Here is a 16,292-nt window from a genome sequence, read left to right as displayed (position 1 = left end):
CGCTGATGAGTGAGGAAGTGTAAGTGAGCACTGTCAGATTTTCGTTTTTGACAAAATGACTGAAAAACTTGGAACAATGTTACTGCATCAAATTTTGTGTCAAGCTTGGCGATTCCCAAGTGGAAACGATCCGCAAGATTCAACAGGCCTTCGGGGACGAAGCAATGGGCACCACACAGATAAAGGAGTGGTACAACCGCTTCAAAGATGGCTGCACATCAGTGGAGAGTGAAGCACGTTTCAGTAGGCCCTCAACATCCCGAAATGAGATCGTCACTGACCAACTGAGGACCCTGGTGATGCACACCTGTGCTTCGTCAGGCTCCCTACTCTCCCGACATGGCTCCGTGTGACTTCTGGCTGTTCCCACAGCTGAAAATGCCCCTGAAAGGGACCAGATTTCAGTCCAGAGAAGACATCATGCAGAACGCGACGGACCAGCTGCACGCCATCCCAAAAGAGGTGTTCCAGCGCTGCTTCCGACAGTGGCAGAACCGTTGGGAGAAGTGTGTGGCAGCCCAAGGGGACTACTTTGAAGGAGATAAGTGTACGTTTGTTGTATCTAGATATGAGTAGTTTTTATGAACAAAGGTCAGCTACTTTTTGAACACACCTCGTATATATGCACACTCAAAAAGCACCTTACTGCACAAATATACACTGGGCACACACACACACACACACACACACACACACACGTGCATGCACCACATCCACCAATATTCCAGACAAATGTCAGAAATAAACATTACCTGAGAGCACTATACACTCTTCCCAGTTCCAGAATTGTATGGTTTGAATTAAATACTTCCGCAACCATCCCAAGCAACAATTCTCTTTGACATACTTTGAGCATACTGATCACTCATCAGTATCAGTCAAAGGGTAACACTCAAAGCCACTCCACTACATCCTGACACATACAGAGTGCATCAACCTGCTGAAACAGGATATTTAAGTTAAGAAAAAAAAAACCCCACAAAAAAACAACCACCTGAAAAGCATTTACCTTTTTAGTAAAACAAAAGCCACATCCCATCATCATGACATGCAACCCGTAAGCGGTAACTGCAGGACCTACATACTACAACAAAACAAAAAAAATATAACTATCACTGAATCACGACAGTGGACTGGGATGTTTGGGACAACTGTAATATATGACTCACTGCCAAAAGGTGGGCACAGAAAGTGGACAGTGACTGGGAAAATTCAGTTATAAGATTTCACAAAGATGAATGCTTTATTGTAAAGAGACCATAAGCGGTCACCTTTGTGTAACAGGACAAGACAACACATGTTTTGTATTTTTTTTAGTAAATTACATAAGAATTCTCTTTCGACAAGTATGATGGACGTCACTGTTTACAACACATGCACGCCTCTGTGCAGCAAGAGACAAATCAGATAGGTTGAAAACACATCTTTATGCAGTGTTCTAACTTTGATGTGCTCAGTCATGGTGTCTAATATTTGTTCCCAGCCTGATGGGGGTGGTTGGTTGTAATCATTGATGTCCATCATCACATCAAGGCTGAACATTTTGTTTTAAACAGAAGTTACATTTTAAAATACAAAGAATGTTATCACATAACAAAAAACACACAAAAAAACAACAACAAAAAAACCCACAAAGAAAGCGTACTACAACAACAACAAAACTAAAAAATAACTATCACTGAATCACGACAGTGGATTGGGGTTTTGGAGACAACTGTAATATATACATACTACAACAAAAACCCCAACCTATTTCTGAATCACAACAAACAGTGGATGGGTGTGTTATAGTAGCACATACTCTGTAAGTATCAGGTCCTCGGTTCCAGAAATAAAGTACAAACATTCCACTGAGTTATGAATGGGGATTATCAAACCATTGTGCGTCAAATATTGTTGTCAATATTTTGTGTCATTTCGCTTGAATGCTTCTTGTACATGGAGTTACCTGTGTAAAAATGAAGTTAAATCCACAGCAATACTGCATGGCACTGGCCTTAATTAAACTTGCACCTTTTATTTCTCCTCATTCAATAAATAAGCATGATGGCCGTGTTTTCATGTGTACCCCCCAGAAATGTGAATAAAAAAAAAAAAAAAAAAAAAAGACGATTCAAAAATTACGTTTTCTCTTAACCCCTCCAGTGGCAGTACAGGTGGTCAGTCCTCAGATAACATGTACAGTGTAATGAAGACACCCTGGATAAAAGTATATTTTAAAAAACAAAACCACTCTGACAAATAAGCAAACAAAACTTCTTCTTCTCCCTTTACAATGTAAAGAACTGCACTGAAAGAACTGTTCACCACATTCCTCAATTCCATATTTCGAACCTCCATATTTTCATTGTTAAAAAATTTACCGTGATGTTGATGTAGCGAATCGCCCTTCCTTTCCCTCTCTCCAAACCCTTTCCCTCCATGTTCGTGTGAGTGGTTTGATTTAATGATGGAATGAATATCTTCACTTTTAAACATTACTATGTCTTATAACAAGTTTTCATTTTCTTTGCCATGAGCCTGAAGACAGTAAACTGACTGACTGATTCATTCTACAATATGTGTCAGTTCACTGACTTTTCCGTCTTCCCCTCCATCTCCCTCCCTCAACAGTTCTTAAGAGGATATTTGGACTAGTTTTAGCAAGGCTGCTGGATCTTGTTACGTGGCCATACTAATGTAGCTTTCAACAAATGTATGCAAAGCAAAAACAAAACAAAACAAAGACTAACGGTGCTGCACATTGTCAACCCACTCAGCCTGCAGCCTTCCTTTGCCACACACAAATCCACTATGGTGAGAAATGAATACAATAACTGAATGAGAGCCACTGTATAATGTGTAACAAATAGTTAAAACTAAAAAAAAAAAAAAAAAAAAAAAAAGCAATATAAATGAAAACGGACTCCCGCGCATGCATAAGACATGAAACACTATGCGAGTAAAAAAACAACAAATGGATTCTCTAACTGTGCAGACAAACAATCATAATTTGCATGGAAAAAAAATGTACAGATATATATATCATTTACATGAAGAAAAAAAATCCTTTTTTTTCTCTCCTTTAAGATGTGAGTGTGACATTTCAGTTTCAAAGTATAATGTAACATCCGATCATGCATATACCTGAAAGTTGATGAAAATGGTGAGAGAAGCCATCAAAATGAGAAATATTCCTCTAGAAGTGATGTATTCAACAATAAAACTAGTCAAGTGTCTTCACTGGATGACATCTCAGAGAGAGAAAAGCTGACTGTATGTCATCACAATGTTCCGTTAGGTCAGTGGCTTTTTTTTTCTTTTTTTTTTTTGGGTTTTTTGTTGTTGTTTTTTTAGGGGGCTGGGGACACAGCTATCGTAAGAGGTGAAATCTGACCACTGCATGCGTGAATATATTTATAGCACTTCAAGGATACACACTTAGTACCATGATGAAAGACAGCTGAGCATTAAAAATGTGAACAGAAATCTTTGAATATTTGGATAATTTGAAACCAAGTTTAGTTTTAAAGGTAGATTTTTAAAAAATTTTTAAACTAGTATATTTGTATCAAATGTTCATGTTTTTACTATTTGTATTACAACATGATAAACTTAATTTACTGTGATGGTGATTGTGCAATGCTCTTACTTCCCTCCCTCTTACACCCTTTCCCCCACCACCTCCCTCACCATGGTCATGTCAGTGAGTAGTTTTTCGCTTTGTGTTCAAATGAGCTGTATTCTGATGATGAAAGTGCTGTATTTATTTGATTCTGTCTTAAAATAACTTTTTAACTTTCTGTTCCTCTCTTCTGACAAACCTGAAGGCAAATTTCTGTACACTGTGTGTTTTAGACATTAAAGGGGTTGATTAATTGATTCAGTGGGTGATTGGTAAAAACATACCTTTTCACGTACTGAATAATACCCCAGTAAACAACCTGCACCCAAAACTGAATAAAATTCTACTGTCAAAAACCAAACTGTAAAACAAATAAGTTCATGTAGAAAAGCAAATAAAACCACAACCTCTACGCCATGAACTGAACAGATTTTGCCAAAAACTGTGATTAAGAGCACAAATGATGTTGTAAAAATAATAACGTCCCACCACATATAAAAACAACACATAAAACCAAGATTCCAAAACTAAAACTGTGCATACCCACAAAAAGCAGGAGATGAGGGGTAGGGAATGATCATTCAAGTGGACAAAACGACACATATATACCAAAAGCTGCAACATTTATAAGCAGTTCCATCCCATAACATCCATACAATCATGCACCAAAACGTCTGACCGACATCAAAACAGTACGACACAGTTAGGTATTACACCATATATCAGAAGCAGTATACTGGTTAACTATGCTAGGCAGAGATTATTCTTCTGATACATCATGTTGGCAAAGAATGCCGGGAAGGGGATTATAACAACTATATTACCCATGGCCTACGCCGTTTGAACGACCAGGGATGTCTCTCTGAAAGTCTCTGAATGACAGCAAAAAAATATACACCGACATGACATAAAACCAACCACATGAGTCACAGAATGCAATGGAGATTTTATAAATATATGCATATTCAGGTACATGCATGTGCGAACACATACAAACATACACAAACAACATGCACATGCACAAACATCATCTGTTTAACTCTAAAACAAACAAAAAACTGGAACCAGCCTGGAAACTGAAGAAACAGATGTTCTCCAATGCTACTAAGAAACTTCTTCTAAGTCCATAACAGTTGAAAATGCAGAATTCATTCTTCCCATTGTCAGATAGAAACAACGACAGGATCACTGGACTGATGTGGGTGACTACAACTAAACTGAGTCTGTGCAAAATTGGCGCTGCTTACAGAATCACTCATTGCGTGTAGCTGAGGCGTCATTTTTCTTCATGCAGCATCTTTAATCATTGCACTGTACGTTGCATTCCATGGCTGCTGCTGTGTAGTTCCTGAGCAAGTACACATGCACCAACACTCATAAGAGCAAGAACACTTGCACTGACACTCAGAAGAAGTGAAACCAGCTTGCCAGATCAGTGGCACTGGCAGTATCCCATGACTTTTTGTGTGTTGACACCAGTCTTGCAAGTGAAGGGAACTAACCTCACTAGTTGTCCCCTATTTACCTATTTGGATTGATCCTCCTTCCACTTCTTCTTCTTCTTCTGCGTTCGTGGGCTTCAACTCCCACGTTCACTCGTATATACGCAAGTGGGCTTTTTACGTGTATGACCGTTTTTACCCCGCCATGTAGGCAGCCATACTCCGCTTTCGGGGGTGTGCATGCTGGGTATGTTCTTGTTTCCATAACCCACCGAACGCTGACATGGATTACAGGATCTTTAACGTGCGTATTTGATCTTATGCTTCCGTATACACACGAAGGGGGTTCAGGCACTGGCAGGTCTGCACATATGTTGACCTGGGAGATCGTAAAAATCTCCACCCTTTACCCACCAGGCGCCATCACCGTGATTCCTCCTTCCACTGAAACTAATGCCTTTTAGTACACTGACAGCATTTTTCATAAGTCATATGTGGCTAATGTTCTGTCTGACAAAAATATCTGAGAATAGTTCTTAATTTGTGGGGGGAAAATGTTTAAGACAGAGAACTTTCATACAGGTCATATTATAACCCCATGTTTTTTTCAGTTCTAAAGCAAGTTCAGCTTTTAAACAATGGTACAAACAACGGTAATAGTAGTCGTGGTAGTGGTGGTGGTAGTAGTAGTAGTAGTAGTAGCAGTAGCAGTAGTAGCTATGTTACTACCATTACTACTACTAATAATAACCATAAAATAACAATAACTGTAATAATAACTCTCACAACAATAACAACAATAACAACAACAACAATAATAACAACAACAACAACAATATCAATGAAACATTTCCAATGTGCATTCATCTAGCGTAGCTTACAGCTCTATGTACTTCCTAAAAAGAAAGGTACCTTCGCTTCCCTTCAGTCACCGCCCTGACCTGACTATAATATCAAAAAAATTCAAGAAACATTTCTATAGTGCATTCACCTAATGTAGTCCACAGCTCCATCTATGTGCTTCATCCAGTGAAAGCTACCTTCGTTTGCCCTCGGCGACCGCCTTGATCTGACTATACTATAAAAAAATTAATGAAACATTTCTACTGTGCATTCATCTAGCGCAGTTCACAGTTTCATTGAGTGAAATATACCTTTGCTTGCCCTCGGCAGCCTCCCTGATCTGACTATACTATAAAAAAATTAATGAAACATTTCTACAGTGCATTCATCTAGCGTAGTTCACAGTTTCATTCAGTGAAATATACCTTTGCTTGCCCTCGGCGACCGCCCTGATCTGACTATACTATGAAAAAATTAATGAAACATTTCTATAGTGCATTCATCTAGCGTAGTTCACAGTTTTATTCAGTGAAATATACCTTCGCTTCCCCTCAGCAGCCTCCCTGATCTGACTATACTATGAAAAAATTAATGAAACATTTCTACAGTGCATTCATCTAGCGTAGTTCACAGTTTTATTCAGTGAAATATACCTTTGCTTGCCCTCGGCAGCCTCCCTGATCTGGTTCTCCAAATCTTTACGGTACTGGTCCTGCTGCCGCTTCTTCTGATACTCGGCGGATTCCGGACCTGAAACAGATGAACACTTTTTACAATGTAACCTTGTAAAAAGAGCAAAACATGGAAACTCACTTACTGACTTTATTCTCTTCACTTCTAATGGAGCATAAAGCGCCAACAAACCTCCACTCATTTCCGTCTTGAGTGAGCCAGTTCATTTTTGTTCCAGGTCTTACCTTCTGTTTTCATCTTAAAACAAGGAAACAAGACCCACAATTTTTTTTTTCTCCTTAACTATTGAAATTAGGATTTTAACCCCTTGTCTGCTTCTGATATATATGATCATCAACGAAGGGCTGTTACCTCACGCTTAGATAAGACAGAGCTTACAAGCTGGGATGTCTGCTACCTTTCTTTGTCTCTGTTTCTTCCTCTTGGGGTTGCTGTAATCATAAACTGCAGATTGAAGTAGAAAGAAGAGAGGGCGAAAACAGAGAAAACAGAATTTGCGAGGAGTATAATATGGAAACTGTTGGGGATGAATTTTGTTTTGTTTTAAAATATCCTTAGATGGGTGCAATAGCCGAGTGGTTCAAGCGCTGGACTTTCAATCTGAGGGTCCTGGGTTTGAATCTTGGTAATGGCGCCAGGTGGATAAAGTGTGGAGATTTTTCCTATCTTCCAGGTCAACATTTGTGCAGACCTGCTTGTGCCTGAACCCCCTTTATGTGTATATGGAAGCAGAATATCAAATATGCACGTTAAAGATCCTGTAATCCATGTCAGCATTCGGTGGGTTATGGAAACAAGAACATTCCCAGCATGCACATCCCTGAAAACGGAGTATGGCTGCCTACATGGCAGGGTAAAAACGATACATACAAGTGAACGTGGGAGTTGCAGCCCACAAATGAAGAAGAAGAAGAAAAAGAAAAGAATCTTAAAATATCGTAATTCAAAATAAACTGATACCACATAAACATCAACAGCATATGTCAATGTTTGGTTTATGCATTTTATTTCGAGCCGGGAAGAAAACACAACATAATTTCAGTAAATTAATAAAACTTGGAAAGGGTGTGTAACTTTTAGTTACATCAAGAACGTACTCGTCAATATGTTAAAGTTTGATATTTATTTCAAATCATTATTATTAGCATGTGTGTGTGAGCGCGTGCAAGAGAGAGAGAGAGAGATGTGTGTGTGTGTGCGTGTGTGTGTGTGTGTGTGCCGTGCTTGTGTGCATGTGTGTGCGCGTGTGCGTTTTGCTTGTTTCAATGACATTGTTGGTTGAAGTTAATAATAATAATAATAATAATGGATACTTATATAGCACACTATCCAGAAATCTGCTCTAGGTGCTTTACAAAAACGCTTTTGTTAACATAAAACATTATATCTATGTTACATACACACACCAAAATGTGACTACACACACACACATACACACACACACACGCGCTGCATACATACATTTTAACATACATGAGTATAAGTTGTGATTCAATGAAATGTACTGTTACTGTATCCTCCACATCCTGAAAGTGGCAAAAGCATCGAATTCCTTTGAATCTTAGAGTGTGTTCTCCAGCTGCATTCCCTTTCCCTACCCCCATCCCTTCACCTCACACCTACTACCCACCTGATACTCATGACAGAAAACTCCTATTCCCAGCTCTTTCTAGTCTGGCTTAATTAAAGCCTACCTCTTTCCAAAAGAGTTCCTCCATACCCTTCCTTTTCGATCACTAGTTTCTCCAGCCTTCTGTCTACATGTGTTCATAAGTTTTGTCTTTGATCCCTTTGTTTCAGAGTTATGCTTGCGTGTGAAAGTTTAGAGTGAAAGCACTTTGATGTGTTTCTGCACAAGACTTCCTGCTATTTAAACACATTTATTATCATTAGTGTTCACAGAAACATCAACAACTACTATCTGTTCTTTACACTATACACTTGTGCATATGTGTGAGTGAATAAGTAAGTGTGTATAATTTTGTGTGATTTTGTGTGCGCATCCATGTGCACGTGTTTGTGTGTTTCTACTTTTGCAGGTGTGGGTAGATGCATGCACACAAGTGTTTTGTTTGTTTGTTTGTTTGTTTGTTTTTGTTTTGCTTTTTGTTTTGTTGACTCACTTGTGTAAACAAAGTGAGTCTCTGTTTTAACCCGGTGTTCGGTTGTCTGTGTGTGCGTGTCTGTGTGTCCGTGGTAAACTTTAACATTGACATTTTCTCTGCAAATACTTTGTCAGTTGACACAAAATTTGGCATAAAAATAGGAAAAATTCAGTTCTTTCCAGTCATCTTGTTTAAAACAATATTGCACCTCTGGGATGGGCACAAAAAAATAAACAATGGAGCCTAATTATATGCAAGCTGCATTTACTGTTATATTTATATTTTTTGTATTCTCTAAACTTGGCACTTTGACATCTTATTCTGACCCAACAACAAGAGCAGTCATTATTATCATTTTTTGTTCAAACAGGAACTTCTTTTGCTAAGCATGGAAGTTTTATTTATTTTGCAAACATTTTGGTGCAGATAGTAAAAAAGGGAAATTACTCTAGGGGACTTAATTTGCTTTAAACTGATCTTTCTCATCTTAAACATTACATTTTGAAATTATACTCAATGCATAAAAAGCTTGGATTTTTTTTTAAAGCGTATCACAAGTGAGTCTTGAAGGCCTTGCCTCTTGTTTTCAGTTGTTTAGCATCCAAGTCAGAAAATGTTTTAAACCTCTCAACAGACTACAGTTTTCTGCTTCTTTGTATTAAAATGTCTAATCTTGTTCAATTTCTTTTTCAACAACAACAGCAAACATGTTCTGCCATTCCACAGTCTGTTTCACTTCTGTAAAATATGTTAAAGAAAAAAAAAAAGTAAAAAGCCTGAAGAATCAGGTTTTAAAAATACTATTAAAACAGAAAATCTAAAGGCTAAGTTATAACACTGAAAAAAAATTACACAGAGCAACAAAGTGCATCACTACATTCCCTGAAAGACAAAACAAAACAAAAGAAAGATGCCAGCAAATGACAATGCAATGATAATCAAGTTCGAAACTAGCAGGTCAAAACTTGCAAGTATTTCATTGGGTTTGCAGATGCAAGCAAATAACCATACTTAGCAATACAAGCAAGCTTTACATATTCTTTAAAACCTGATGACTGGATATATGCGTGGGGTTTGTGAATGCAAAAGCAACTATGCCTGGAAACATTAGCAGGGGTTCTTCATGAATGCAAGCAAACAATAATGGTTGGAAATACAAGGGCATGTGTCAGAATCTCTATACCCTGATGGCTGCATAGTGAAATACAGACTTCACAAAATGGTTATGGACCACTTCATAGAAGCAGGTACCGGTATATTTTTTTGTTTTTTTGTTTTTGTTCAATCAAGAGATGATTATGCAAGTTGCACACTAGCCTCTCGTTGGATACTCAAACAGCTGTTTCAGAGACACATGCACCACCAGAGATGCCAACCCCTGTCACATGTCTGCAGGAACAATCAGGAAATCTGGTAGGAACACTCAGACTCCAAGCCACATCGGCAAACGGATGTTTTTCAGGATGACGAAACTTCTGTTCCTGTCGCTGCTTCGTTACAACTGACACATCTGTGGCACTGTGTTGCTTCCCTGGTCTTTGTTGGTCTTGTTTCTCACAATCCGAATCCATGGCTGACTCCTCTGTTTCGAGCCACTTGTTCCTTCCTTGCACTCCATAGCTTAATCCATCGGACACAGACCTGTTTGACCAAGATGCAGCTTGATTAAGCCATGTTCTCTCTTGTTCTGGCAAATGATCAAGCTGGTTGGTCCTCTCAGTGCTGTTTCAATGTAAATAAGCACACGATCAGCTGAGCATGATCACATGACTGTGAGACCAAGGTTAGTAGTGACTGCCCTGGCCTTGTGATCGACAGGTCTAGAGCGTCTGGGTAACGTTATGACAGGAAAGCATGTGGCCATGTTATGTAGTTGAAAATGAATTTGTCAGAATAATTTTGACATTGGCATAATGTTGAACAAATTGCGATTGAGCATAACAAAATATGGCAAAATCAGTTGACATCTCTGCATAAAAGTAAGGATGTTTTCACAGGTTTTTTTGTTGTTTTTTTATTCAACAGATGATTATGCGGACTGCACATGGTTTACCACTGGCCTCTCAATGAACACCCAAACAGCTGCTTCAGAGATACATGCACCACTGACGGCTTGGAAAATGCATATGATAAATCAACGATTCAGCCAAAAATCGACAGTCATTCAGTGGTTTATAAGCAATGGCTGTGGTTTTTCATTGAAAAAAAAAAAAAAAAAAAACAAAGGGAAGTCCATGTGCAAGAAATTACCTCTGGTTATGGGCAGTACTCATCACTCTGGCTGCACACTGCACACACTGCTGTTTGCTGAAGAAAAGTCAGGATCACTCACTACGCTCCCAATGAGAAAAAAGCAGTTTTCCAAGTCGTCCCTAACTTTTTATGAACCCTGTATGTCATCCTTCTTGCTTTTTAAACAAATAAATGGAGAAGGAAAGTAGAGGCAGTGTGGCAGAAGAGAAGCAGTAAGGGTGAGAACACTAGACAAATGTCTAATACCTGTTCAGCAGGAACATTCAAAAATGTTTTTCTATCAACTCACAACACAAAACGGTAAATCATTAAATCATCATCGAACAAAACACACACACCCACACACCAGACCTTTAACAATCTTATTTCATGGTTATCAGTGCTGATTAAAAAACAAAACAAACTACAACCTCTTCATAATGCCCAAAGGTGAAAAAACAAAGCCTGTTTGATTAGTTCCTTGATTTAGAGCAAAGTGAACCAAATGTTAATAGCAGCATGAAACAATTTGCAATCCTCAGTCTGTCTCAAAAATCACCTCTTTCACTCTACAATCTTGTGCTTTACGTATGTGTGTGACCTTGATTAAGTGTATGTAAATGTTGTTCCATGTAATTTGATCATTTCAAGTTGCAGAACTCAGCTAAAAAAGCACCACCAAAAAGCTGAATGCCACCTGTATATAAACAAATAAATAAAACAAGAATAAAACCCACATACCAGAATGTGGACGCCTAACTCGCAGGTCAATCTTCTCTCCTGGAATTTTTTTTTCCTTTTCTTTAATCAACAAATGCATACATGTATCATCACAAAGAAACTGGTGGTATCTAATGGCCTACTTCAATGGACTAGGCTTTAAAAAATTGTGTTTTTTCAACTCTCTCTCTCTCTCTCTCTCGTCTTGTCTATCTTTATCTATCTATCTCTCTCTCTCTCCACCCACCCCATTGTTTTCAAAGGGAGCAATGGGAGTGGGGTTGAAAGGGAGGAAATTAATTCAGACTTATCAAAATGTCTGCGAGACAAAATGAAAAGAACAAAGCGAGAAACATCTCTTTCACACACACACACACACACACACACACACACACACACACCACACACACACACACACACACACACACACACACACACACACTCACTCACTCAAACTCTCTCACTATGAACTCAAACACAAAACAAAAACAGAAAGAAGAAAAACTTACTCTGAAAACCCATAGACGAACAAAAATAGAGACAATACCATAGAACAGCTGGTCCCAAGCGCGGACATAAAGACCAAGACATCTTGATGGCACAGACAGCACAGACAGACGAACAAAATAAATAAAAAGTAAAACCAAAAGCCTAACCTACCGATAGGGAGACTCGCATAGTAGGAAGAAGGGTCCTCTTGTGCTGTATTTCTTCTTCTGGGCTGTTAGTGAAAGAAAAAAAGAAAAATGCACCATTATCATTTTTCACAATTCACTTTAGCTTAGGAGAAATTATCACAGACATAATCTTTAAAAAAAAAAAAAAAATTCAATGCTGTTGCAATATTGATACTGGAATACGATTCACATCAACAAAACTTTCAAGGCTGACACATGTACGCAGAGGCAGACAGACAGACAGACAGAGATGTCAGAACTCAAGGACACCTTAATAATACATTACTTTGTAACACTGACCCAAAGCGAAGATGCAAGGTCATAGAATGAGGGTAAAGGTCGACAGTTCTCAAGGTCACTCTCATAAGCCATGAGCAGCAATTGAAAGAATACACAAGACAAATCAGCACAAAGTAAGAAGGAAGAAGACAAAAAACAAGAGAGGCAAGGCCTTCAAGACTCACTTGTGATAAATGAAGTCCCCTAGCATTAATTACAGAGTAATTTCCCTTTTTTACTATCTGCACCAAAATGTTTGCAAAATAAATAAAAATTCCATGCTTAGCAAAAGAAGTTCCTGTTTGAACAAAAAATGATAATAATGACTCCTCTTGTTGTTGGGTCAGAATAAGATGTCAAAGTGCCAAGTTTAGAGAATACAAAAAATATAAATATAACAGTAAATGCAGTTTGCATATAATTAGGCTTCTTTTTTTAAATTTTTGTGTGCCCATCCCAGGGGTGCAATATTGTTTTAAACAAGATGACTGGAAAGAACTGAATTTTTCCTATTTTTATGCCAAATTTTGTGTCAACTGACAAAGTATTTGCACAGAAAATGTCAATGTTAAAGTTTACCACGGACACACAGACACACAGACACACGGACACACACACACACACACACACACAGACAACCGAACACCGGGTTAAAACATAGACTCACTTTGTTTACACAAGTGAGTCAAAAAAGCATAAAAATGACTGAAACCTATCACTGCCATCAGTGTCACACAATGAAAGAAAACCAAAATGCTATTGTCAGTGTACATCAGCCCCTTGCCTGCTGAACCCTGCTGAAATCAACAGTGTAGACCTGATTTTGAAGTGTATAGTCACTACTTTGATATCAGAAATACAACATAATAACCATTACATTTCAAAAAGAAGAACCCCCTCCCCATCAACTTCTATCAAAAAAAGTTGTACTATTCTAAAAGTGCACCACACAATTGTAACATTCATTGTATCCTGCAAAGTTAGAAAGAAAAAATTATGCTAAAATGAGTACAGAATCCAAACCAAACAATGCATCTGCACATAATCATATGATAATTGTAAATCAGTCATGTAAACAGATCAGTAGATACTAAGGACAAAAAAGAAAAGAAAAACTTTAAAAAAGTATTTAGATCATTTCATATGAAGATCATAAGCACATCCAAAGCCTTTTTAATTGAATCTAGTTAAATTATGAACTATTGCAAAACATAAAATCAGCAGCACTGACAAATAATGAGCAAAGTCTATTGAAAATAAAACCGGTCTCTTGCTTATCATAAAAACTGAATAAGAATGAGGTGAACAGAAATGATGACGTCAGAATGGGAAATGAGATTTTCAACTATGGTTTGTCCCGACATTAGATTAGACATCGTCTCTTATAAAATGTGTGATGTGTGTGAATGTGTGTGCATGCTTTTGTGTGTGTGTGTGTGTGTGTGTGTGTATGCTTATGTATGCGTACATGCAAGTGAGCAGGTGTGGAGATGGTAGGACAGGTTTGTGCGCATGGGAAAAGCAAGGGGGTGTTTTCCAGATATGTACTTCACAAGAATTATGATGAGTATCATTGTTATTATTATGTTTTTATCATTATTATCATTGCTATCATCATTATCATTATCATTTAAACAGCAGTTTCAGGCACAAGTGCACCATAAAACGCAATTTGAAAAATACATTTGAAAAAAATCAATGTTTCAGCCAAAAATTTACAGCTATTCAATGGTGTGTTAATGATAGCTGGGGTTTTTCACTGTACAAAAAAAAAAAAAAAAAAAAAAAAAAAAAAAAGTGCATGTGCTTTCTAAGAAAGCATCTCTGGTTATCAGGTTATGAGTGCCGCTCATCACACTGGCTGTGTACACTGCTGTTTGCTGAAAAGTCAGCACCATTTTACCTTGTCCCCCAAGAAGAAAACTGTGCAAGTTCCCAAAATTAATGATCCCTAACTTTTTCGATAAAACCTTGCAGTATTGTGAGATCACAACAATGTAGCTCAAAACATAACACATCAGTGCTGTTCAGATGGGAGGGGAGAAAGCACTGTGGTGTCAGAACAAAACAATATCAGGGCTCCAAAATCCAAAATCCCTGAAATTCTACAGGAATCCAGGGGCATGTTTCCCCAGAAAAAAAAAAGAATAAGAAAAAGAAATTCACATTAAAAATGGTGCAATCCGACGCAAACCGGAGCACACACATAGCACTTTACTGTCATTAGCATAAATCTACAATTCACACAGAGCAACCTCTTATATCTACAGGGGTGAAAAAGGCATTGATACATGCCAGCACGTCTTACTTTTCACCTTCACACCTTCAGTAGTGTCTCATAGTAACAATGTTCAATGTTCTCAAGTCATCACTCTAACACTTAAGCAAATAAGACTTATTCAGTTCAGTTGCTCTTGAAGCTGCCACTTGCTGAATTTTTTTTTGAATTTTTTTTTTTTTCACTGAAAAATTTTCTTTTCGCTCAATCACATTTTTACTTTTCGCTGAAATCCGCAGTTTCACTGAAAAGTGGGAGCCCTGAATATGTAGTCAGAATTAACTTCCCTGAAAATAAAAATGCCTTCAATGGTGGGGTGAGTGAAAAAAAAAGAAAGAAAAAAAAAAAGCCATACACATAAAAGCCAGCACACTGAGACAAGTGGTTGCATCAGAGTTCCAGTCCACAAACACAGAAAAAACAAAGAAAACCATTCATTTCAGGTCAGAACGAAGCAACTCAGTATCAGAATGCAATACTCTCAGGTTAGAATGTAGCACTGTAAGGACAAAATGCAATATTTTCAGGTCTGAAATACAGCAATGTGGTCAGAATGTGATATTTTCAGGTCAGAATGCAGCAATGTGAGGTCAGAATGTGATATTTTCAGGTCAGAATACAGCAATGTGAGGTCAGAATGTGATATTTTCAGGTCAGAATACAGCATGTGAGGTCAGAATGTGATATTTTCAGGTCAGAATACAGCAATGTGAGGTCAGAATGTGATATATTCAGGTCAGAATACAGCAATGTGAGGTCAGAATGTGATATTTTCAGGTCAGAATACAGCAATGTGAGGTCAGAATGTGATATTTTCAGGTCATGATACAGCAATGTGAGGTCAGAATGTGATATTTTCAGGTCAGAATACAGCAATGTGAGGTCAGAATGTGATATTTTCAGGTCAGGATACAGCAATGTGAGGTCAGAATGTGATATTTTCAGGTCAGAACACAGCAATGTGAGGTCAGAATGTGATATTTTCAGGTCAGGATACAGCAATGTGAGGTCAGAATGCTATATTTTCAGGTCAGAACATAGCAATGTGAGGTCAGAATGTGATATTTTCAGGTCAAAATGTAGCAATGCAAGGTAAAAAAAAAAACAAAAAAAAACAAACAAACATGCCACCATTCAAACAGATGAATTTAGAAGAACAGATTTTTTAAAAACAGAACAGGCTGGGTATAACACTCTTTTTCAACACGACCTGTTTTCATCAAGTGACATCATCTGAAGAATCATCTAGGGTATGTAAAAATTGTTTGTATTGTATTAAACTGTATTTGATTTGATCAGTTTTTGTCATATCAGATTTCTCTTTGTCATTTTCAGGTTGCTCTGCCCAGGGAGAGAGCATCTCCACAGTGCAGTGCTGTCAATTTTGTGACCAGTTCATGTGGACTGCCTTGATGCTTA

General features: G+C 37.9%; 1 protein-coding gene across 1 annotated transcript in view; it reads right to left on the bottom strand.

Moving 5' to 3' along the window:
- Nucleotides 1-16,292, bottom strand: part of LOC143280118 (uncharacterized) — a 97,149-nt gene that overhangs the window by 16,848 nt on the left and 64,009 nt on the right. Inside the window, exons 20-23 of the mRNA XM_076584672.1 lie at nucleotides 12,300-12,360; nucleotides 11,661-11,699; nucleotides 6,543-6,639; nucleotides 4,429-4,476 (exon numbers count right to left, since the gene is read on the bottom strand). Coding sequence (XP_076440787.1) covers nucleotides 4,429-4,476; nucleotides 6,543-6,639; nucleotides 11,661-11,699; nucleotides 12,300-12,360 — 245 coding nt within the window. The remainder of the gene's footprint in view (nucleotides 1-4,428; nucleotides 4,477-6,542; nucleotides 6,640-11,660; nucleotides 11,700-12,299; nucleotides 12,361-16,292) is intronic.

This window comes from Babylonia areolata, chromosome 3 (genome assembly GCF_041734735.1).
Source record: "Babylonia areolata isolate BAREFJ2019XMU chromosome 3, ASM4173473v1, whole genome shotgun sequence".
Classification (NCBI taxonomy): Eukaryota; Metazoa; Mollusca; class Gastropoda; order Neogastropoda; family Buccinidae; genus Babylonia; species Babylonia areolata.
The sequence above is the reverse complement of the archived record's forward strand: the minus strand, read 5'-3'. Positions and strand labels throughout refer to the sequence as shown.